Here is a 24,572-nt window from a genome sequence, read left to right on the forward strand (position 1 = left end):
TCGTACGTCTGCTGTTGAAGCTGAGCTGGTACTTCTGAAACACGCATTGTCCATAGCAGCAACTTGTCTTGCACTGGGCATGGCGATTTAAACGGCTTTAAGTACTCTTTCTCTCTTGAAGTATGTACAGACATCTAGTCTTGCAACACATCTACAGGATATGGAAGTATAGTTACTGCCATATGATATAGAAACAGAAGAAGTTTATTTTACACACATGTCGTAGAAGAAGTCTGCCCGCCGTTCATTTTCCAAGCCCTAGGGTCTGGCTCTACCCAAGTAGCACCATCCGCCCTTTTCACAGTCTTTGCTTTCAAAAATATTTTCAAAGAAATTGGCATGGCCAGAGTTGAAAAGGAAGATGATGGGAAACAACAGAGTCCGGGCCGTGGCTGTTCTCCGGTTCCCGAAGGACAGAACCCAGCGCCCTTACAGGGAAGCGAGTTGCCGGCTTTCCTGGGCAGGCTTACCGGGGCTACCCTGCGTACCGAGCATCTGCGGGGCGGACGAGCTTCTCCTCCCGACGCGCGATGCGGGGCCAAGAGTTCTACAGGTGGATTTTGTCGGGGTTTTTGTTGCCTTTTTTTTTTTTTTTTTTAAATCAAGAGAAAGAAGCTAATTGCACCTGAAACGGTTGGGGCCGTACCACTGCGCCCCGGGAGGGGGTTCTGCCCCCCCCCCCGCCTCGCGGCAGGCGGCGCCGCCCAGGGCGGCCGGGCGCACGCGGAGCGGCGGTTTAAAGTTCGCTCGCTCGGGCGGAGCCGCGGCGCGGCGCGCCATTGGCCCCCGGCGGCTGATTTGCATTGACGCCAGAGCAGGCCGGAGGTCAGCGCCGGCGGGTGCTTTTATTGGCTCCGCCGCTGTCAAGCGCCGGGGCAGCGCGGGCGGGGCGGCCGCGGGGCGGGGCGGGGCGGCGGAGGGGGCCGCCGCCGCCGCCGCTGCTGAGGAACATCAATAATAACAAGGTGAGCGCAGAGCGAGGGAAGGCGGCTGCGAGGAGAGAGGCATTTCCCCTGCTGCAAGGGACGCAGACGCCACGGCCCTGGGAATTAGAGCTCTCGCCGCTGCAACCCTTTCCGCCGGGATGGGACGCTAGGATCGTTTTCCTTCTACTTCTCGCTCTTCTTAATTTTTCCTCCTTTTTTTTTTTTTTTTTCATTTTCAATTTTTTTATCCCCCCCCCCCCCCCTCGCCGTTTCGCATCATTTCTCTGGCCAGAAAATCCCCCCCAACATGGAGGCCCTTTGATGCCCCCGCCAGCGGAGCCGGCTCCTCCCGCGGCTCTGGGAAGCCCTCCGGGCCGTGCCCTGATTTTCCGAGGGCCGCCCCCGGCGCTCGGCCCGGGCGCTGAGGGGGGGCTCCCCGCCGCCCGGCCCGCTCCGGTCCCGCGGCGCTGAGCCGGCAGCCCGCGCCCCGCCGGGCGGGATGCCGCTGCGGCGGCCAGAAAGCCCCGCTGCCGCCTGACGGGGGGCTCTTCCTTCCTTCCGACGACGGGAACCTGAATGTCACCCCCGCGGCGGCCGCCCGCGACGGAGGCGGCGCGGGACATGCCCAGCGCGGCGTGAGGGGCGCAGCCGGCTCCTCGGGGCGGCGGGGCAGTTTTCGGTTATTGCTGGTTTTTTGTTTTTTGTTTTTTTTTTTTTTTTTAATTTATTTATTTGGGCCCCCCAGCTCAACCCCAAAGCGCGCCCCGAAGCACACCCCCGGCACAGCGCAGCGCGGCGCCGAGCGGGACCGGGAGGAGTGAGCGCTGCTTGGCGGGGAGCGCGGAAGACGAGGTGGGGAGCGGCCCCCGGCCCGGCCCGGCCCGTACCCGGGTTAATCGGTAACGCTGTGCAAACCCAGGTGGAAAATGCGCCGTGCTCCGGACTAGGAGGGAGGAGATGGTGCAGTGCCCCCAGCCGCTCTGAGCGCCTAGCCGAGAAGACGCTGGGGTGTGTGTGCGTGTCGTTCGGGGCTTGGGTTTTTTTTTTTTGTTATTTTTTGCCTTTGCTTTTTTTTTTTTTCCCCCTCTCCTTTTTCTTTTTTTTTTTTCTTTTCCCCAGAAGGAAAGAAAACCCTACCAAGATTCTCAGATGGCTTAAAAAATTTAATAATAATCTGTGAAAATATGAAGTCGACCGGTTCTTGATTTCCCCCCTTCCCTCCCCTCCAGCTCCCCAGCCCACTGCTGAGATTGAGATAAAAGGACCCGTTTCCTGGAGGACGAGGAGAACAGACACGTTTCTGGTGGTGTAGAAGGGACCGATGGCAATGCTTCAGAGTGTAGCGGAGACGCAGGAAAAGAGATTCAACCTGTTAACAAAAAATTAAGCAGGGGGAAAATACCAACGGGAAGGAAAGAGAGAGAGAGAGAGATACACACATATATATATATATATACAATTTAGAAGTATTCCCCAGGTGGCCACAAAGCATGGGCTGTGCTCCAAGCATCCACATCTCTGACAGCAGAGTGGTCTATCACAGTAGCAAAGAGTCTGAGGAGTGCAATTCCCCTCACCAGACCAACACAACCATGTCTCAACAGCAGCAAGGCAACCCTGTCCCAGGATTATTCATTAAATCCTCCAACACATCCACTTATAAGGTGAGGACTAATTCCTCTAAGAAAGACAAGAGGGAGAACAGCCAGAGCATGGAGGCAGAGACCCAGACCAGCAGATCCAGTGTTAAGGTAAAAAGGGTGCTAAACATAAGCACTGTTTCTCTCAGAACAGGAGTTGGCTGTAGCGGTTTAACCCAAGGAGTCTCCCTGCTGAAGCGTTACGTTGCGGGGGATCTTTTCCTGGCTTGAGCTGTTACTTTCGTTTATAAACTAATCAGTCTCATGAAACGACTTTCTAGATGTACCCAAGCCTCTTTCTTCGTTTCACAAAACGAGTCTTCCTGATGCCGGGAAGGAGAGCGGTGTAATTGTCTTCGCCAGTCATTAGAGCCAGGGGCACGGGTCTCGCTTCTGAACGCGGAGGGCCCGTCCGGCCGGCCGTGGTGGGACTCTGCCGTGCATGGGAGCTGCACTGCCACTAACTCCTGCGTCTTACATGTTTGTTTGTGCTGGGTCGTCCACTGTTGCTGTTTGTGCTTGTCTTGTTTGGAAGCAGGGGCAAATCGCAGTCTGAAGGATCTGCTAGCTGGGCTGATCAATTTGCATACCTCTTCCATTCAGAAAGTTGAAAGGAGAGCTACAGTGGTTTTTGCTCTGGGTACTGATTTACATTAACAACTTGTTGACCTTGTCTATTGCTGAAAATAGGGTATTTTTTTGGAGGTTTTTTTGCATGTGTGTTAGTGTGCATACTTTTGTGTAGAGATACAACAGAAGGCTGCATGAAGTCGACAGGCACATACTGAAAAAAATTGTAATTTGCGATGGTGGTTTTTTTGTTTGTTTTTTGTTGGTTTTTTTTTTTTTTTTTTTTTGAGTGAGAGAGTTAGTGGTGCGGAGTGCTTGCTTGTCTATTTACTTTCTGTTGATGGCCTGTTTGTTTATGGGTTGTACTTTAGGTCCTAATGCTATAGGGTTTGATTATTCCATATCTTTGCTTTCTTGGGGGAACTGTCTCTATTTCGTAAAAATAAGTAATTGCAAATAAAAAAAAAAAATCAAACTGTAGCAGCCCAGTCAATATTATATAACATGGCTGATCTGCTCTGGGTTACCAAGATAAGAACTGAGATACACATGCCGTAAATATAAGATAAAGACTTGAGATGCAGGCAAGAACTAGGTAAATGTCAAGTGTTTTGCAGACTCGCAGAAACTCTAATGATTTGTAGTTTTCTTAGGATTTTTACATGCTCATTAAGACGGCTTCTAGAGTAGTGACCTGGAATAATTTTCTTCAGTACTGTGGGTGGTTTTCTTCAATTGTTTTCCTCCAGATTTAGTAGTCTCAGTTCATAGGGTTTTAAAAAAAGACTAGAAAATGAGAAGACACTTTGTAAGTAGCGAGTTGGAGGAGGAATTAACAACACCTAAGGCAGAACGTGAAGCTGAATGGTGTTATACTAAACTAAATTTTTGTGTTAATAGCACTGCACAGGAAACTGAACTTTATGGCCCTGTTCACGCGTGATAGACGTGCTTATGGCATATTTAACACGGTAACCACAGTAAGGAAACTTAAGTTGTTACCGGAATCCTGATGGTTGTTTTGCTAGCTGAATTTTTAATTGTGATTATAATTGCACACTACAAAATCTAAACCAAAAGTATTCTTAAAGTTTATATTCTGTGAATTTGTCATCTGTGTGCTTGCTTATGGGCAAAAAACCTCCAGAACCTGTTCCCAGAAGCACGCATGGGAAGCAGTCTTAGTTTTGTTAAATTTTGTTATTCGATCTCAAGAACTTTGTAAAAATTCTTGTTACTAGGTTTGGATAATTCAGCCAGATGCTATACGGTTGATATTGGTTCATATGCATACTGTAATCTCATTGGCAGTCATTCTGATTTTTATCAGTCATATTTTCTGCCCTTGTCATCACTCTAAGCACATTGCTGTGAAACGATAGGTTTTGAGAAGTAAGAAATGAATTGTTTGTGATCAGCTGAATACAAAATCTGTTGGACGCATTGCATCTGCATGATTTTCATGTGCAAAATCCTGTAATACTCTTTAGAGCTATAAAGCAGCATGTATTTCATTCTTTGCTTCTGTCATTAGTGTGTGTAGTATGATCAGATTTACAGTTCTTAGTGTGCTAGATTGCTGTGTTGTCTCGGAGATTGTGCTGGAAAGAGGGCTACGCTATCGCTGGAGAGCAGTTTTCACAGTACGGTGAAGTTGGTTGGAGAGAAACAGAGTGTGAGAACACTGAAGATAAGGGACAGGAGTGTGAAATCCCTGAAGCCAAAAGAAGCATTGGGCAGGACACTGCTGTTCTGGAGTTAAAAGGATTTTTGATTTAAGGAGGAACTGTAAGAATTAGGGTGCTACTAGGAGCTATTGCTATTCTTCAGAGTGCATAGTACACCCTTTATGGCCCATGGGATACCCTCACATGAACAGAAGATGCTAGAAACCTTTTGTGCTTTGACCAATGGTGGTGTCGTCAGAATTTGTGTGAATAGCCAGTAACCTGCCTGACTGGCATTTTCACTTGGTTTCAGTGCACTTCAGTTGAAATTCATTCATGTTCTTTTGTTGTATATGCACAGATTAAAGCCAAGAAAGCCCTATGTGAGAACTAAGAACAAAGCTTGGCCCGTGTGGAAATCTCATGTTTTCACTTTGGCTGGCATTAGCATTAAGTTTATTAAAATATGTATAATAGGTAGTGCAATAACTTTTATCGAATTGGTTTGTTAGCTACAGTGCACATTTTTCAAGTCAGAAAGTGTCATAAAAAAGAAATAACCCATGCTAACTGTAAAATGGCATTATATATATTGCTAGTTAGCCCCCAGACTTATTCTGGTTTTATGTTTGTGTCTTATTATATCTTTCCTCTGGTCAAATAGCAGAGGATCATTTTCTGGATGTGTGGTGTGAGCATACTGTATTTTGTGATTTGCATCAATTTACAAACTGTAGCTAAAAAAATTACCTGTTCCTTCCTCATATGGAAAAACCTAAGTTTATCCATAGCAAATTTGCAGAGCAGTCCTGCAAGTACGTTTGTGCAGAGATAAATGCCATAATACCTATGGTATATATGAGTATGGTGATATTATATGAGAAATGGAGGAGCCCGTTTAATAATTTGTATTTGGTCATGGCACCTGTATTTCCCTTGTTAAGTAGTAATTTCATACATGGCTTTCATTTGAAAATTTATGAGCACCTGCAAGTAAGTGCCCTATCTAAAAAGCAAACCAGCCATGAAAATCCTTCCCTTAATTTTCGATGTACCAACTCCACAGATTAAACTCTGTAATTTTCCCAGGGAAAGACGAGCAAGATCTAGATGCAGTAACAGTGACTGAAGTTTGATTATCCAGTCTTATGTTATCAAATGACACTTACCCAGTATTGTTGCAAAGGAGAATTTTCCTGATTACTTTGGGTTTTTTTAGCTCTAAAAAAATCTCAGGAAAGTGGACTCAAAATTGTGATAGTCTTTCTTTTTCATATATATTAGTTATGATTTTCTTCTTCAGACATTTGTGGTGTTGAATTTGTGGTAAAGGTACTTGGCTTTATAGAAACCTGCTTAAACACCTTTAGAATAATACCTCTGTTTAATCTATAGCATAAGTGGAGTAAGTGCTGGAATGGTATAAGGACTTCATGGGCATTTATTTAAAATTTACTTGGGTATTCATAAGCATATGCTGTCCCAACATCACGTGTGTCACTCTTCTATAGTGCACTAATATACACTGTAGCACATACATTGTGCATTTATTTTGCCCTGTCATTCTTTTACGGGTGTGAGATTTCCTTCCTCTTCTCTTGTGTAACTCTCCTGGTCATGTATGTTTAACACAGAAATATATGCGTTCGGGTGCAAGGGGATCATGGAGTAAATCCAAGCTTCCTTTATTTTAAATTAAAAGTAGTCCTAAGCCAGCAGGGCTAAATGTGAAGTAGCCTTTTGATTTATCAGCTGATATGGGACAGCCAGTTTAAATCCATGGCCCTACAGCCAGTAAGTTTTCTTCATTCAAACCCTGTGAAATTGCCTGAGAATTTTACAGTCACTGCAAACCAATGGTTGCATAATTCTGCATATAGGAGGCTGTATGCTAAACTTGTACGTGCAGTGCTGAAGTGGATCTCGTTTCAGCATTTAACAGCACATTACTTAGTCCGTTAGGCTGTCTGCTCTTTTCCTGTCTGTCTGGTAATTCCTTCCCCTTGAAACACACAAGCTCTCCCTCCCTTTGAAACTCCCACGCGTACTGTCCATGCTTCCACTGGGGCCATCCACCCTCTCTTGATTCCTCCCTGTTCCCACTGAAACTGTCCTCAATCATTTTCCTGACAGACCTCCCTCCCATCACCATTTCCCTCCCACTTCCACTGACGTCAGCCCTCCTCTACAGAGATCCTTGCTCCCACTGAGAGGATCCTTCCCACGCTGAGATACGCGAACTTCTCTCAATCTTGACGGCTCCAGGCTTTCAGGCTGATGGTTTTTTATGCTGTTGTTGCAAGGCATGAACCTTTTTCTCCACGGGATGGGAGTCTAATTTTTAAATGGTATGAAGCGAACTGGTGTAGTGACATGTGAACTGGGTTCATATTTAAGACTATTTTTTATCTTTACCTTTTAATTTCCTATTGTTTGTAATGTAAACTGGAAAAAAACCAAACTGTAAATCACTCGCAGCATATAGATCGCTACACTACTAAGATAGCATGAGCTGCTTTCTCAATTTTTAAAGCATTATCATTGGTACGGCTCCTGGTCATGCAAACCAGCTCATGCAAAAGGCATCGCTGCATCTGAGGGCAATTTCTTGTGTGACCGAGATGAGCAAGGTTAGACCCTGAACTTTTAGAGTACTTACTGTTGGTAAAAACTTCACCAAAACTACTTTCAGCTGTAAAGTCATCTGCTAGACACGAAACACTGACTTCTCTCTGCCCTTTGCTTTGTTCTTCGCCGCCCCTGGTTTGAGCTTGCTTTGTGTCTCTTGCCTGACCATTTTAGGTAGTTAATTTCTAAGCTTTTCCTTTTCTGCCACCTGAATGTGTCGACAGAGGAAGTATTAAAAAAGCGCCTTTATTTCTACAGTTCTAGGAATTTATCTTACTGTGTTGTACCCTTTGTATTCTGAATTGTATGGCTCAGATTGAAGTGTAAGTACATCCACAGTGAGAAATTTTCTAGTTGTAGAATGTACTTATATAAGCCAGGAGAAGGAGGTGATATACTTACTAGTTCTCCCTCCCTTTCTACCATTCCCAGTATTACATGTGGTGTGAAATTCCAGTGCAAGGTACCAGCATTGCCTTGCTATTTAAGGTGCCAGCAATTCAGATTTTACATCCAAAATGCTAAGTCTAAATATAAATTAAAGATATGAAATGGTGAAATGGTTACACCCACTTGCAGATACTTCACGTTCAATGAATTTTAGATTAGAAGATGCTTACGATCTATGTGAATATGAAGAATGTCTTGTTAAAAAAGTTGCCCTTAGTTAATTTGAAAAGTAGAAAACGTACTGTTTGGAAACTGTTTTGTTTCCCTGATTGCATGCTTTAATATCGGTTCCTCTTGTTCAAGTAAATGTCCATGTCAAGAAAACAAGAGATATTTGAATAAGAATTATTTTTAACCTCCATTGAAATTGTTATATCCAACAGTTGCCACTACCAACAGTGATAAATTGCTGTTTTACTTTAGTTGTTAGATGAACTTTTGTTCACCTCTCTTGGCTATCACCTTGAGAAGGGACTCCAGAATTGGGTTTCTTAAGCAATAGTAACAATACATTGAAAATATTCCACTTTTTGAGCAGTTGGAATGCCAGCTGACTTTCAAATGAGTCCTCAAGGAGGAAATAAATATTTAGAGATATGGACAGCTAAAGCTCTTATTAGCTCTCAGCAAAAAGTGACAGAAACTTCAAGCAAATATGGTAATGAGCAGATTGGCCCCAAGGTGAAATTGTTTCAATAGAAGCTTTACGTAAGTTGTCATTTTTGTCAGGGGACCACAGAAGCACCTGCACACATAGGAGAACAATTTAGCATTGTGTTCTATTTTGGTGGTGTGTATGGATATAATATGCCCACGTTGTAAACTGCTTTACCAGCCATGGATGGAATTAGAACATTGTTAGCAACAGTTCTGAGATTGCATGCAGAGCGTGATTTCATGTCCAAAGTGCAGTTTTCTGTGTGAATTGCAGTGTTTTTACATGTCAGACCCATTCATCCAGTAGAGGTTCACTAGGAATTTGCTTGGCTCTGTGACATTCTACGCATTGCTCTCTGTCCATTGGGTAAAATAATTAGGTATCTTCATTTAACCATAATTTAAATTGGCACAGGATGACAAGATGCAAATTGAATAGCTTTAACATGCGTGACATACTAAGTGGTTTTGTTGCCCAGAGTCAGCTTTTTAAGTTTTCAAAGGCATCAAGGAAGTGATGTTGTTAAAGTCCTCTGCTTTTGAAAAAGATTTCGGCATCCAGCTCCATTTAGGTTCTTTCTTAAAATCCCTGTTAAAGCCAAAATGTGATAAATGATGTTGGTACACACGCTGTGAAATGAAATAGCAGTGTCTCTAATTTGTGCATTCTTCCAGACCATCCCCTTTTACTGTGGGTTGAACTGTTGGCCTCAGATCAAACTCCCAGGCTCTTTTCTCCTCTTCCTTGTAAAATCTCTAAGTCTGTCACTGTACATAAAGTAAAAAGCTTAGCATTCTGCAGACTAGCTGCCACACGTATGGCTTTGCTTCAGAGAAAGAAGGAGGGTTAGAACCTACTTTTTGACATGGAAATGCATTGACATGAATTAAGTTATCTATTTTGAATGTGGTTGACAAGGTAATTTGAGAAGGTTTTTGATAGTGTTTTAAATGCTTAAAGGTAGTCTGCATATGTATGTAGAGAGTTAATGTCCTTCCAAAGCAAAAGAACTTGGAATAAAAAAAGGAATATTCAAGACTTAAAAGCAATTTTGGGAATAAAATACTGTTTCTAATGAAAAAGACTCCAATTCTAGCATGAGGGACTCAAATTAGGATTCCCATCTTTGTTTGGAGAAGGAGGAAATACTGCTTTTTGTTTTACTACTTTATTATTTGATAGACAATTTTTGAGCACTAGATCCCTAGAAATTAGGATGAGGTATTTTTGTTGGTGTAAATACAATCTCCTTGTTGGCCAGATAGGTCTTTCATTCCTGAGTGAACTAAATAGATACTATTTCAAGGAAAAAAAAATATTTTTTTTATTGATCAGGATAGAAATTAATTTTTTAAAAAATATTGGATAAAAACCAGATTAAGTTGTGTCTGTTTCTTTATTGGAAATGAGAATTCACTCTTTTTGCAATAGCAGAATTAATTTGAAAGTTGCACAGGAAACTTCAAACATTTTATATGTGTGAAAAGATCAAACCTTTTCAAGTAAGAGGTATTTTCCTTTGTAAATCAAACATTTTACATAGTGACATGAACAGATTTCTGATATTGTTAAGGGGAAAATGGTAACCTTGAAATCTTTTCATTGTTTTTTATATTTCCCAGTTTCCTAAGTAAATCCATACAAAGAAAACACAGAATCACTGGCCAAATATGAAAGAATGACATCCTCTACTTCCCATTGTTTTTAGCTTTGAGTTAGCAATGACCTTTAGCTCCCTACTGGGATGCGGTGGAAACTTTATGAGGCCCCATCTTACTTGCCACTAAAAGACAACGTATTTTTAAAGTTACACATTTACCATCGCTTTCTGTCGTTCAGTTCGAGGTTCTGTTATCTCTAATAAAATTTAATCAGACAAATAGCCTCAGTAAGCGATCAGCAAAATAAAGCTTCTTTATAAGGATCTTGTTTGTTTGAAAGAAATATGCTAACGTTTTAATTAAAGCACAACAAAAGAACCTCAATCTGCGTTGAATACAATCTTCCTGTATTTAGGAGTATCTACACTTTGCATCATCAGATAGATGGTGTTCCTTATTCATAATGAATTATCTGGATTGTGTCTCTTCTGACACTGAAGTGTAGAACTCTGTATTACAACAGTGGTTTTAATTCCAAGGTTTTAAATGCACAAATGTATCTGTGTGATAGGTAGATAGGTTAAGATCCCAGTTCAGCCACGATGACTGAGTTTGCAGGTGTGTATTTCTTCTTTCTGAAATACTGTCTGCTGTTTCTTTCAATTTTTAATTTTTAATTTTTTTTCATAAAAGTTTGGTGAGAAATTCCACAAATGGTTGAGGACAACCACACCTGCTACTTTGGTAACTTGAAGTGACTTGCTCTGCATACTGCTGCAGTTTAACTGCCTGGTGAAATTGCACTTTTCCATGAGCTGTAACACAGTGATAAATATCTCAGCATAGGACGAATGTCAGGATGTAAGTCTACAAGTACTGGAATCCAAGAGCTCTGCCACACACTGAAGTGTGGACGGCACTGGGGTTGTTGGCAAGATATCTGCATTTTATTTTTCAAAACAGAGCAAGGAATTATTTTCAAATACTGAAGAGATTTATTGATGGGCCAAATTCTGACTAATGACAGTCCTTCAATCCCATTAAAATCTGTGGGCTTGAGGGGTGTACCTGAGGGAGAACTTGGGACTGCTACGTTTACCTCTCACTATGGTAGAAAATAGCCCCCCATTGGATACATGATTTGAAAATAAAAATATTGGCAATAATATTTTTACTAAGGGCTAAGTTATTTTCTGTCATTCCAGAAAGACATCAGTATAGCTCCAGTGGGCAAGTTCCTGGCTGTACTGAAACTAGTGGCAAAGTTCTTGCAAAGTTCATAACAGCCAGAATTCGATCTCTGGTCTGTAAGCAAAACTTACCTGGTTTCTCTGAAGTGCAGCTAGGTTATCAACCCGTATGGTTGGGTCCCATGTTTTATGATTGCTTAATGCATAACTAATGCAAAAAACTACCAATAACTGATATTATTAACTGTCTAAGGATGGGAGTAATGGTATAGCAAATAGATTTTTTTAAACACCCCCCCCCCCCCGCTTCGTATAGCAGTGGGGGCCATTCTCAAGCAATAGCTGCATAAAGAATTTAAATTGCTGTGGCTTCAGGTCATAAATGAAATCTGCGAGTCTGTTGCTGTTCTTGAGAGTGGTGACTCCCAAAGTTAAAACTTTGAATTCCTATGCATTCAGAAGGACTTTTTTCTGTGTACTTGTACCTGTGTAGTTCTCCACTTGCATCTGAAGTGTGTTGGGATGTGTTATGTTGCCTGGTGCTTTGTGGTTGCGGGTGATCATTCTGTAAGTAATGATGCAGCAGTGTGGCCAAGGCTAGAGATACTGAACTGAAATCAGAACAACCAGACTGTCACTGGTTAGTGTGCGGCTCTTCGGCCAACTCGCTCTATGTTTCCACTTTCACGCTTGATCTTCATTATGTGTCATGCAGGATCAGGGCCATCATATACCCAGGAACGTAAAAGCTGCTCTCAGATCAAACTGTCTCCATGTAACATAGTGCTTTGTCTCTAACAGCAGTGAGCAGAGTGTGCTTTGGAGAAAGATGCCGGGAAGCTATTTAAAGGTACAAAAATGAGAAGAGTTTTTTATGTTCCTCTTCTGGCTTTAGTCTGGACATACTGATTTACTTCTCATTTTTCACAATTTTGGCATGTAATATGATAATGATATTTTAGTTTTATCTCCTTAAAACTTGGTTGCTAAGTTGACATATGCAATTAGAAAATGGTACTCAAGTGAAATTTTTGAATGGAGGATTAATTTCCAAACCAGTGTTAGCACATACTTAGCACTGAAACACCATCAGTGTGGATCGTTTATGTATTTGTTTCTGCAAATACTGTTGCAGGGACCAAGAACAACTGATGAAAGTGTTTAAAAGAAAGCAAGGGGTATGAGTTGTAACCAAATATGGGTTTGCATTGTGAAGAGGACTTCATTACCAGAGAAACTAGTGTTTTTTTCATACAAAAGGCAGAGTATCCTGCAGGTGAAAAAAAGCTGAGGGTAACGTTGATACTTTAGAGGGACGAAATGTTTAAAAGCCAGGCGAAGAGGGTTTTGCAAACCCAAACGGGTTTTATTTTTTTAACAACTGCATTGAAAGGAAGAGTAAGTCCTGTGAGCTCAGACACTGCTTCATGCTTCCATTGATTCTGCTGTAACTTTTAATTTACTTAGTATTTGTTTTCTTTTTGTCTTTTGCCATGGAAGTGATCTGTTTTCTGCAGAATTTCAGATGAAAGGGCTGTTCTGCTTATACTGTCAGTTAGTTATATTATCTTACGTCCTCAGTTCTGGAAATGATTGGTCTTGTTCCTTGCTATTTAATGCCATGGAGCTGACATCTGTCACAAGCAGTCAGGTTGAATTCAGTGGTAGTGCTGTCAGTCACAGCCCCTAAGCCTAGCAGTGACACTTTTCCCCTTAGTGAATAATCTAACATTTTACCTTTGCCAAAGTATGGAATCTTTTACTTTGGGGCAGCTGCTTACTTTTTTGGAGGGGTTTATGTTTTCTGAAATACTATTGCAAGTGACAGCTCTTTAAAATGAATGTGTTAGAGCAGGACCTTGTGGGGAACCAAGTTTTCTCCAAAAAGTAGCTTGCATAGCCTTTTCACAGTGCCCTGCCTCTGGCAGTGGTACCGAGTAGCAAGAACCAGCTTTTTGGAGATTAGGGAGATTTAGCTTTTATGATCCTTGTTAGCAATAATAAAAACTCATGAAAGTAATGAAACTGCTCAGTGAGGAAGCTGGTCTACCCCTCTCACCCTGGCTTTGGTGAGAAGGGCAAAGACAGTATTTGTCCCTGAAGGACAGGCAGTAGTGTCAGCCTGCTGTCTTGGTAGCAAATATTTAAAAAAATGGAATTTTGGTGGGCATTCTTTACTGTTGATTCCTAGAGCTAAATATTGATGTATCAGCTTATGATATTTTACTGAAAAACACAATTCTGCTGTCACTGTTTGTATGTTATGACATTTGGAAGATGGGTTTCTTTTTTGTGTCAGTGCAAAGCCTCGAAGTTAGAGTGGGAGTGGGGCTGGGGGATCAAGCCCTGCTAGTGGTTGGCGAGAGGTATGGGAAATCTAATGGCTTGTCTGATCTAACAGCTTGTCTTAGCCCCTAGTCCCACCAAATTTTCAGAGGAGCACAATTGAAGTTTGGATTTTCTAAAAAGCTAAGCTCTCTTGTGAATTGCTTACAGTGAGATTCATAGCTGCGTGGTCAAAAAAGTAAGCTGAAATTACCATCTCTTATTTTGCCAGTTAAACTAAAAAGGACTTCTTTTTGGGGGTTACATAGCTCTGAAGTTTTCTCCCAACTTTATCTTGGCTGTTCTGATTGCGAAGAGCTTTTACAACGCTCTTTTGTGCAATTTGGGCAATATAAACTCTCTTCTGCTGTGCTCTGCTAAGGTTGTAGGAGAGTGTTCGTGGGGTAAATTTTGCTTTATGGGGTAACCTTACTTTGTTCCTATACAAAGTCTAAGCAAACTAGATAATTTTAAGGATTGTGGAAGTGAAATACGCCTGGTGTAGGTTCAGGGAATGGAAATGTTTTCCTCTGTTTCTTCTGTGGGCCTTTCAGCTGTGCTAGGAAGTCCAGGCTGTGGGCGTTAAGAGGTAGCTGTGATGTTCAACCCTTTATTCTATAGACAGGAGTTATGTGGGTTAGGAGGTGCCTCCCTGATACGTTGCACTGCTCTGTCATGGCCTCCTAAATTTAATCATGAGGTCAAGACCAGAGGCCAGCATAGACTGTAAGTGGGGTCCAGTGTTTGACTCTGAGGTCACTATGGGGAATGATTTTGCTTGTAGGTTGCAGAAGTCTCAGTTGTCTCCACAGGGATCTTTACCTAGTTATGGAAGAGTGATTTGTCCTAAAAGGTTGAGAAATCTCCTAAGTTTTTCCATCATCAGTTGGAGCAAGGACACTGGCTCCCTCAGTCATTTGTTTCCTAAAGCGTGTGTTTAGCAATGAGGCCATGTGGTCTTTTGCCCTTTCTCCACGGATGACCTGCGAAGAACTATCATCCTGCCTCAGGAAACCTGATACTTTTGGTCAATGGCCCCTTACATTTTTTCCCCAGCTGGCTGGCATTCCAGCTGACTGATCAGGGAAGTACTGAGTTGCAACCACTTGTTAGGATTCACTGTGCCAGTTCCATTCAGTTTCAGGATAAAGGTACCAAGGAGGTACGTTCTGTTGAGCATATCTGAAATCAGAGTGACGCTTCCCTGGCTGTGGTCAATCACTTTGACTACTTTAGCATCTCATCTCCCCTTACCCTTGTAACAATATACTCAGTAACAGTAAATACACATGTGAAATATTACTTGAGAATCTTTAAATGCTTGACTACTGTTAGCTTCATGCCACTTTGTAAGAGTTACAAGGACCTGTAAAGTACCTCAATGTTGGTTTTTTCCCTCTTTTTTTTTTCCCCTCCATTTTGCAGAGAGGTGAGTGTGGGTGAAGGGCTTGGCATTTTTTTCGTCATCTTTCCCAACATGGAGAGGTCCCAAGCCAGCAGGTAGAATTTCTAGGAGATTCTCCTAAAGCAGGGGTCTCCACAGCCTGTTCTAAAATAGTTTAATGATTTTTAAGGTAAACCAATAAAATATTTCATGTAGAGGGTAAAGCATGACAGAGGATTGCTAGGGTGAAGGGATTATGGCTAGCAGCACTGCACCTCTGCTTTTGCTGGGTGCTGCAAGAGGTCTTCCTGAAGAGTCTGAGTTAGGTTTGGGAAACCTCAACCTCTGTACTGAGGAATGAACTGAGGCCAGTGGTAATAATTTGTTTAAACACAAGCTCTTAAACCCAGATTAACTGATTGCTATAACTCAGTTTGTTTACTACAGGTATTTTTGTCCTAGAACAGACATGAGCAGACTGTCCAGAGGAACACGTATGTACAGGATGTTTGCTAATTAGCTTGCAGTTAATTTAATTCAAGTTAATTTAAATAGAATACAAACCCCTGACTTGGTATACCCTAATGTCTAATTTTTTAATCTAGGTTGGACAGGGTCTTTAACATGTGCTAACCTGGTTTAGGTACAGGAAAGACAGCGGTATGTCTGGAAGTGCTTTATTCAAAGCCATGAACAACAAGGATGGAAATACACTTAGGGAGCATAGAGCAGTTTGGTCTTCCTGATGCTCTCTGACATTGTCTGCCTTCATCTGAGTAGGACAAACCTCTCAGATCATGGCTGCCATGTCAATGCACCCATCTGCAGAGCTCAGTACCATGTGGTGAGAGCTTGGACATCCACAAGAAGGTTTCTTCAGGAGGCTCTCCTTCCTGTCTCCAAGTCATAGGTGTCTTTCTAGAGGTCAGGCTATCTTAAGAAACCATCACTGACTGTTCTCAAGTGCTTATGCTTCTTAACTCTCTAAAAATAGAAAAAAAAATTAAGCTCCCCAACATGCTGGGATAGCCAGGGGGCTTTCTTTAAACACTTTGTAAAATAGCACTATCTCTTATCACATGAGCTCTTAATTTCTCGGTTCAGAAAAGTACACAGCAGTTTCCTACGGTGCGTAGCTGGGCAATTCCAGAGCCTGCTTCTTCACACAAAATTTTTGAAAGATGAATGTTAACTAAACTTGGCTTAATTAAGTTGACTATTTCACAGCTACTTTGAACAGCTCATTAACTGCAGGCTTCAGCTTATTTGCAGCCAAAGCTCTGCAATACATCATACAGTGAACCTGCTGACAAGAGGGTGCAACTTCCAACTTGTGCTTCAAGAGATCAGATTTATTACTGCAGTCCTGCTTCTAAAACCAATTAAGGCCTCCTTTAACAGATACTGAAAATACCTTGATACGTAGTATAGTCCTACATAGGGCTGTCTAGTAGAGATACCACTTTGCGTGTTAAAGCCAATGCTGTTTTACAAATGCTGCCAAGCTGATAGTGGTGTTGGGGTGAGGGCAAGTGGCTGTGGCTGAGTTGTGTGAATTGCAGCTCCTGTATGATACTGATCGAAGATCTACGGTAATTTTTTAACTTTTTTTTAAAAGATCATACATATGCAATTCCTTGTTACTCAGCTCACTTAAAAATAGAGAACAGTTCATTGTTATCTGTTTCTTTATAAATTAATTGATCTGGTTTATTTTTGTGCTTTGTCCTTCCCCCCTTTCTCCCCCGAAAGTATAGAAAACTTAGTCTCTCCGAGAGCTGTTAAAACATCTACTGAAGGCGATGGAGACTGAGCTTGTTGACTACAGTTTAAGCTAGCTGGGTTTCTGTAACTTGGCCCTGGAGAAAGAGTAAATACTGTTTCAAAGAAGTTTGCAAACCTCTGCTGCCCATGACCCTGAAAGATCCCATCATATGTTACGAAAACAAGCGTCTAGGATCTTAGGTGATGAGGCATCCTCCTCTCACCTCGTACGTTAATATTGCAATAGTCTGTTATTTACGTTGGTGATTTCTTACTGACGTGGCTAGGGCAAAGCCCTGCTCTAATCGCAGCAATACTGATACTACTGTGCTTGTGACAGTATCGTTTATGCCATTTGAGAGTACAAAGACAATGGTATAACTTCTTCCACAATAGAAAGTTTTCCTGTATTTCTTGACTTGTGGAATTCTACTTAGGGCACATTTCTAATTTAGGCAAAGTCTTAATACAGTTAAGGCCAGGACAGTACGAGGAATGTTACCTAGCCTAGAAATGTCAGTGAGAGATTTGGATTTTTAATAATATTTTATACTGGAAAAATCTCTATTATGGATATAGTGGTAGTGGATGAGGGGGAAAAAAGCCATGTTTTTGTTAGAATAGCTTGTTTCATTTGAGGAACTGGTATGAAGTATACCAGCAAACCCAGTTTTGCTAATGTTAGCTCCATTTGCAATGAGAAAGCTTCCCAGGACACTTGTGTTATACCTGTGCCAGGATTTAAGGACTGTGGAAATGAAACGGAAGTGAAGTGAGAACCTGGTACAGAGTCAGCACATGGAGCCGTTTACCTCCTTGTCAAGCCTTTGGACTATGATAATTTCTGGCAGCTGATGATGCCTTTGCAGCAAGAATTTCTAACAGTGAGAGCTCCAAGGAACATTGCTAGCACTCTGAACGTGGCCACAACACAGGTGCTTTTTTGGAATTTTTCCTCTTTTTTGGACAGGTAGATTTAACAGGAAATAGTCTGGCTGAGGTATGAAATCATAATGTGGGTATTTGCAAACCTTTGGTAAGAAAGGGCTTTTTTTGTCAGCAAGGCTTTGTAGGCTAGACCAGGCAGTTGAACAAACAGAGGGGAACAGTCCTTGAATTAGGACAAATAAGTGATTGTTAATGGCCTTTGTCCTCTGTTGCTGTTTGTGCGCCTTTTACTGTAGGACACTGCTCTTCAGAACAGGCTGTAAGTATGTGGCTCTGCATTCTGCAACTTAAGGTTATTAAGGAAAAGTTGAACTCTCAGTTAATTGCATTGTTTGGAACCAATTTAATATTAATAATTACCATATGAAACTATTCTAGATTTATGTTAGAGTATGGGACAAATGATTATTGTATGGAAGATACTGAATTACCAGGTGTGATTTGGTGACAATTTGGTGGTAATGCAGAAAGGGAACTTGTGATGCAAATGTTGTCATGCCACAGCTGCTTCTGCAGCAGAACCACCATTTCACTGCCTGTTTCTGCTTGACCTTGTTACTTTGGCATCCATGGTGGTCTGCAGTTTTTCTTTAACTTGTTCAGTTACACATAGTGGAGGTTCCTTCCTGAAGCTCCTTTTCTTCCTTTTGCTATTATGTTCTACCTTCGACTGCCATTTTCATGTTTTTAATGTTCATGTGTGCATGTATCTGTAATTTTTTTTGGTCACAAATAGTATACATCCTCTCACTGATGAAACATGTCAGCTCCTCTCGCTTAGTACCTTTTTTTTTTTTTCTTTTTTAATGAAGTGCTTTTGTTGGGTGAAGGTCTTTGAGGAAGGTCTAGCTTCTTCCCACCCACTGGCATACAACAGTATCCTAAAAATGATAGAATCTTTTTGTTCACAAAGAAGCATAGCTAGTAAACAGATCTCTGAAAATCTTGATTTAGTACACACAGTGTACTCTTAATCATTTGCACCAAGATCAATAGCCCTTAAAATGCCATTTTTATAAATCAGTCTGATATTAGAGGAGTATGTTCATAGATGTGTACCCAAACTCAAATAAACCAAAAAATCATTTTTCTTTAACTTCAGCTAAAATGCAGTAAACTTAATTCTAATCTGCCATGCTAGAAAAATTGCAGCTTTCAAAATTGCAGTGCTGTTCTATGCTTAAAATGTTTTCTTCACTGACATTTTAAATTGTAGGTATGTTCTTGTGTTGTTTAACCAAAAGAAGTAATGTTGTGGGGAAAAAAATAGTTTTGTTTTTCATAGCGCAAACCATAAATAATTAGTTGATGTGTAAATTACTTAATTACAGTTTGTGGATATGAATTTTAGTTATTTAAATATGAAAAGACTGTCATAAATGACATTAAGCATGGACTCCTAGTCTTGTATGATTCAGCTGGTGCTGACACAATTTCATAACAAACATTAGACATTTTCCATCTATTTTTGTAACCATGCCAGTTCAGATACTTGCTGTAAAAAGGGAATATCTGCATGAATGGTTATGATCAAACCAAACTTTGATCTGAAATGGAAATTGATTTTTTTCCCCTTACTAGGGGTCTTGAAATGGCTTCCCAAAATATTGAAGCTCAAGCTAGTTTTGTGAGAGCTTTCTTTTTTGACAAGGACCAAGTGGAAGAAATTGTTACTTTTCTTCCAGATACACTCCCAACAACTGCCATTGTTTCAGGTTTTTTTGAAGGGTCATGTTCATTGTGTCTCTAATGTAATTAACTGCTATTATACATCTTCCAATAATTTTGAGAGCTTCCCATTCTCTTTTGCACTTGCAGAGTTGGTGACCATTACAGAGATGAGTGAGAAGTGGTCCATGAGTGCCACCTTGCTTATGGAGCTGCATACAGTAACTCCCTACTCTGCAGTCTGATTTTGCGCCACCAACCGTTCCTCTTTGGTTTCTTGAGAGTAGTGTGAATAGACTGAGAGAGGCCTGGCTTTCATGTTGATTGCATTGAGGCTGGGACAAAATTTCACTTAAGTGGTATTATGCAAGTAAACCAGAACAATGTGCTGGACTCTTGAGATGAAGCCTCTTGGTTCTGTCTTTGTACCCACATTCTGGAGCCAAGCTGATGCTTCAAGCCTATAGAGTTAATAAAAAAGCTGGTTTTCTTAGAGTCGTTACATTATTAGCTGGTTTTGGCTACTCTTTTCCCATCTGATTTATCACTACAGAAACTGGAGGGTGGTCTGTACTGGCTTTAGCCTACTGAGGTCTCTTGTGCCACGTTAAGAGCTCCAGCATGCAGGCATGGTAGAGCACGGTTGAGTGAACCCTGCCGACTGGGAGAACTCGCTGCCGAACAAAACTTTCTAGACTATTTGAAGTCAACTGTGTGCTAGTGGCTGGAATGGTAATGGTCATCATTAGTATGCCAAACAGCCAAGTGCAGAAATGACAGAAAATGTATTTGAAATGAAATAGTTTATATAAATTTCTAATACTGCCATAACAAAGTCTGTAAAGTTAGGCTTAGCACAAAAATATGCTACTGTGTATGGGTACAGTATCTTTATCTAGGCTGGAGATAGATTTGCATGTTGTGGGGAAGCTGTTTATTGAATCTCAGCTCTTTATTGAATCTTAGCAGTCACTTCTTTTACACTTTATGATCTTCCAGTTCAGTCCATGGAAAATAAACTTAAAATCTAATTATTGTTCATATTTTATTTTTTGTTCTTTAATTTTTCTGTGCCTTTTTTTATAGCGTCTTTCCAAAATGCCTTGCCCTCTATAAACATTAGGCTATTAAATTTTTGAAGCTCATGACAGTGTTGTTCCATAGATCACGCATTTGCTGGCTTTTGCAGGGTAAACACCCTCCAACCAGAAACTAAGCAAGCTCAGTCTTTGTGGTACGCTCAGTCCTCATGTGCCCTGGGATCAGGAGTCCCTAGTCTGTTTTCATGTCACATGATGTTGTTTCACACTTTGGAGTACGTCTTTGGGTCAGCACTTCCTTGCTTTTTGAAAATACTTCTCTTTTTAGGGAAGGCAATTGCTTGATTCTAACTGCTTTTAGTAAAATAGCAGCTTTTTAGGGCTAATAAGTAGGTATTTCTAAACTTTACAACTCCTTTCCGAGCGAAGACTAGCGTCATAGAATTAGAAATTACCCAAAAGAAACAGACAGCAGCAGCAAAAACTAAGACAGTTGCCTGGGAAAGGTCCTCAGTATTTTCAGCAATCATTTTACAACCATCACATTACTTTTTAAAAAATTCTTGAGATTGATCACATTGTGCCTTGGCAAAGACTTTTGGGATCTAGAATGATATTTTTTACTTAGTGACTTGTGGGTTTTGTCGCTCAGGCAGGAAGATAAGAGGGTCAAATAGAAAAATGTTAACTTTGATTTATAATGGTCAGTCAAGGCCATTGTGTAGCTTGTCTGCTTTGTGACAGATAAGCAACCGTGGTGCAAGGACTACACGTGGTTGTTAGTTTAAAGATTCTCATTTAGCTTTGTCTAAATTATGGGAGCTTTTTTTCTGTGACTGGAGCTGTGGTTATTTATTTTTCTGTGTGTGGTGTTTTTTTGGTTTCTTCTGGGTACAAATGATACCCAATTCTGCTGAAGTGACATGTTAATCAAAGGCTTAATCAATGGATTTTTGAAAAAAAGTGGAAATATATATAAAATACCCGAAAACTTTCTCATTCCAATAGCGTGAGGATTTCAGATGTCATTGCTAATGTTAAGGAATAACTGGCTGTACTTGTGAGTTCAGTATATTCGGCTCAGTTGGTAGCCTGTGTTCTTGTGAGTGTGTTGCTGGGGAGGGCAGAGGAAAGGGTCATGCTGCATTGAGGAAAACAGATTTAGGAGAAAAACAAGTAATGATACTGCCTAAATGCCATCTTATTTGTGTTAGCAGGCAGTAGCATGCTTAGTTTGTAGAGGTCTTTGGTTTTGATAATCAGTCTGGAAAAGTGGAAAAAATTAGCACTAACAAGAGATCCCATCTTAGAATGTAAACTCACTGGGACAGGGATCATGTTTTCTTGTATGTTTATAGGGCTGTTATACACTTCAGTGCTTACATCATATAAATGTAAAAATAAAATAAAAACAGTGATCATGTTAGGAAGTGAACTCTGTTAATTCACTCTCTCTAATGACATACACTTTTAAAAAAGATGTAAACATTCTTATTTATGCATAAGGAGAGTGCAAGACTTGCATGTGCAACTAGAAGTAATTTAGCTCAGTAATAGATGACTTGTTCATCTGCTGACATAATTAATGATAGCACTGGTATCCAGTGTCCCAGTTATTTACAGTAAAAAAAGAAAATTAACACTGAAGCTATCAAGTGGTGGGAAAAAAATAAATAATCTTGTATCAAAGTAATATATTGTGCATTTCCATATATTTGCATGGCTATGCTTCTATAATTAAATGTATTTGGAATGAATTTTAATCCCTGATGTCTTAAAGTAAAAGGAGAGATGAAAGCGTGTCCATGGCAAAGCATCAAGACAAACCAAGCGTGCTATGTCGAGTTGTATTCTGCGCCTGATTTTGCAACCGCAGCCTTTGGTAGACGGCGTTGTTCTGCCTGTGGTTGCCCTGGCTGATGTCAGTCAGCAGTGCTATTGCAGGTGGGGAGGACAGAGGTGGAGCCCTTGCCTGGAAGGACACGAGGTTCTATGCATAGCTGAAAGCTACCCAGGCAGATTAATTTATCTCTTCAGAGAAAGTGATTTTCTTAAACTGTTGCATTAAGCCTGAGGGAATTGAACAGGTCTATCAGAATAAAATGTATTCTGACATTTTAAACCAAACATTTTTTTGGTGGTTGCTGAACTGGGTGTCTCATAAGCCAGAACTAGATAAAAAACACTGGCTAATGCTCCTTCAGAAACAAAACCAGGGGACCAGTTAACCACAGCATTCCCAGTGCTCCTGTCTGATGGTGGCTGGAGCAATCCGATGTGCTTCCTTCCTCCCTGCCTCTGCCCTTCTCCTTGGGGCTCTGCTGGCTAGTGTATGTGGGACAGGAGCCCTGTACCAGCTGCTTCCCAGGGCAGCCTCAGTACTTGAGATGGTAGGTCTAGTAGTTAGAAAATAAACAATAGTTAGAAAATAATTAACGTACTTGTGGTTTCTTTGATAAGGACCTTAAGTGAGGTGCTAGAATCGCCTGAAACAGGTCTTGATAGTAAGATATCCAAAAGTATGGTCTCAAGCAATATGGTCTAAGTTGGGACTTCAGCTTCTCATCACAATTTTTTCTTTCTTGCCTGAATGGGCAATGTCAACATATGCTCTGAGAAAGCAGTCCCCAAAGGATGGGTACGGTGGCTGGCAGCTCCTTCTGGAATGGAATGCTGACCTTAGAATGGCCTAATGCCCTGGGAAAAAATGTTATTTATTTAGGTTTTAAATTACTAAATTGGCATTAAGTTGGATATGTAGAAGACTGTCATGTAATTCATGTCCTTGACTCAATCTGATGCTGCACAGAGACTAAATAACTGTTTCCTGGGATGTAGAAAGAAGTCTTAATATGGGCCAAGTGGCAGTATTCTTTTGTTTGCAGGGAGGCAGGAGAGACTCATGTCTTGCATCTAGGTGTAGAGGATCTTGTTCATGGGATCTGCTTGTTCCAGTTTGATCCTTCCTCGTCTGAACCGGTAAAGAAATCTCTCAGTGTATCAGAAGGGCAGAGGTAGAGTAATAATACGTAGAGGAACGTGAATTAGTTCTGAATGACCAGGCCAGCCCAGGTAGCAGCAGTAGGAGAGCTGTGTAAACGTCAGGACTGATGTGTGCATAGTACTGTGGTGAAACAGCTATAGTGTTTCCAGTCCCTGAGCAAACTCAGTCAGAGCTAGCTTTGATACTCACCACCCTGCATCCTGCTGTGTAGATCCTGTCACAAAAAGCTGAGGAGATCAAGCCTTTAACAAGATGGGGGAAGGAGCCCAGAGTTGCCCTTTTGGTTCAGAGCAGCCTGGCCAAGGAGTCTGTGGCTGTGGCAGAGCATGGGATTCTGGACAAAGTGGGACAGCAGGTCCCCGGCAGTGCAATAGGGACCGCCTGTACAGTTCCTGCTGGGAGCAGACTAAATCCCACAGGTTGTGCAGGAATCCTATAGGGAGGTCAGCAAGTCAATAAGGGGTTTTTCTATGCTTGCACTTTTTTGGTCCTGTGAAGATGGGAAAAACTGTCTCACAGGGCAGTGGCAGAGCCCAGAATGTAGCAGGGCAGAGCTTCAGCCATCCGGGAAGCTGCATACCTTTTCTTCCACATCTCTCACCTCTTTGATCATTCCCATATGATTTTGACATACCTCAGTGATACTTGGAGCTTTGCAGCACTCTTTAGCTCGTTCCTCCAGTTGCACGTGCGAGTGGCGTACTCAGGCTGGCAGAAAGGCAAGAGGGCAGAGGGTTGTTATCCTACAGCAGAATTATTTCCAGAAGTGACTCTGTAACGGACGACAGCAGGAGGTTCTGCACTTGTTCTCTCTCAATCACTTGCAGATAAAACTTTGCTTAGTTTACAAGTCAAAAGGTGAGTTTTTCTAACAGCCAATATTTCAAACTCTCACATTTGGGTTTGACAATCAAGCTGTTTTCTGTCTGAATCTTACTTCATTGCCAGTAATAAAAATTCCAGCTCGCTCAGCCATGGTTATATTGGTTTTGCAGAGCTAACAGTAGTGAAAGCTTGTTTTTGTCCACAAAATTAGCAGATTAGGTCTCAAAGAAACGTCACCTAGACAACAGATGTATAGGAAAGTGCTCTTTTTTTTTAATTGGTGA

The 24,572-nt window shown here is 41.4% G+C and overlaps 1 protein-coding gene across 8 annotated transcripts in view; it reads left to right on the top strand.

Moving 5' to 3' along the window:
* The first annotated feature begins 889 nt into the window (after window positions 1–889).
* The window catches only part of PDE8A (phosphodiesterase 8A), a 143,645-nt gene continuing 119,962 nt past the window's right edge, over window positions 890–24,572 (top strand). For 7 of the 8 annotated variants that reach the window (XM_030013473.2, XM_030013475.2, XM_030013474.2 and 4 more), the window contains exon 1: window positions 902–2,677. In XM_030013473.2, the coding sequence (XP_029869333.1) occupies window positions 2,417–2,677 (261 nt within the window). In that variant the 5' untranslated portion in view covers window positions 902–2,416. Of the gene's footprint in view, window positions 2,678–24,572 lie in introns of all 8 variants that reach the window. The other variant, XM_030013479.2, reaches the window with a different exon arrangement.

The sequence above is a fragment of the Aquila chrysaetos genome, chromosome 5, assembly GCF_900496995.4.
Source record: "Aquila chrysaetos chrysaetos chromosome 5, bAquChr1.4, whole genome shotgun sequence".
Lineage (NCBI taxonomy): Eukaryota > Metazoa > Chordata > Aves > Accipitriformes > Accipitridae > Aquila > Aquila chrysaetos.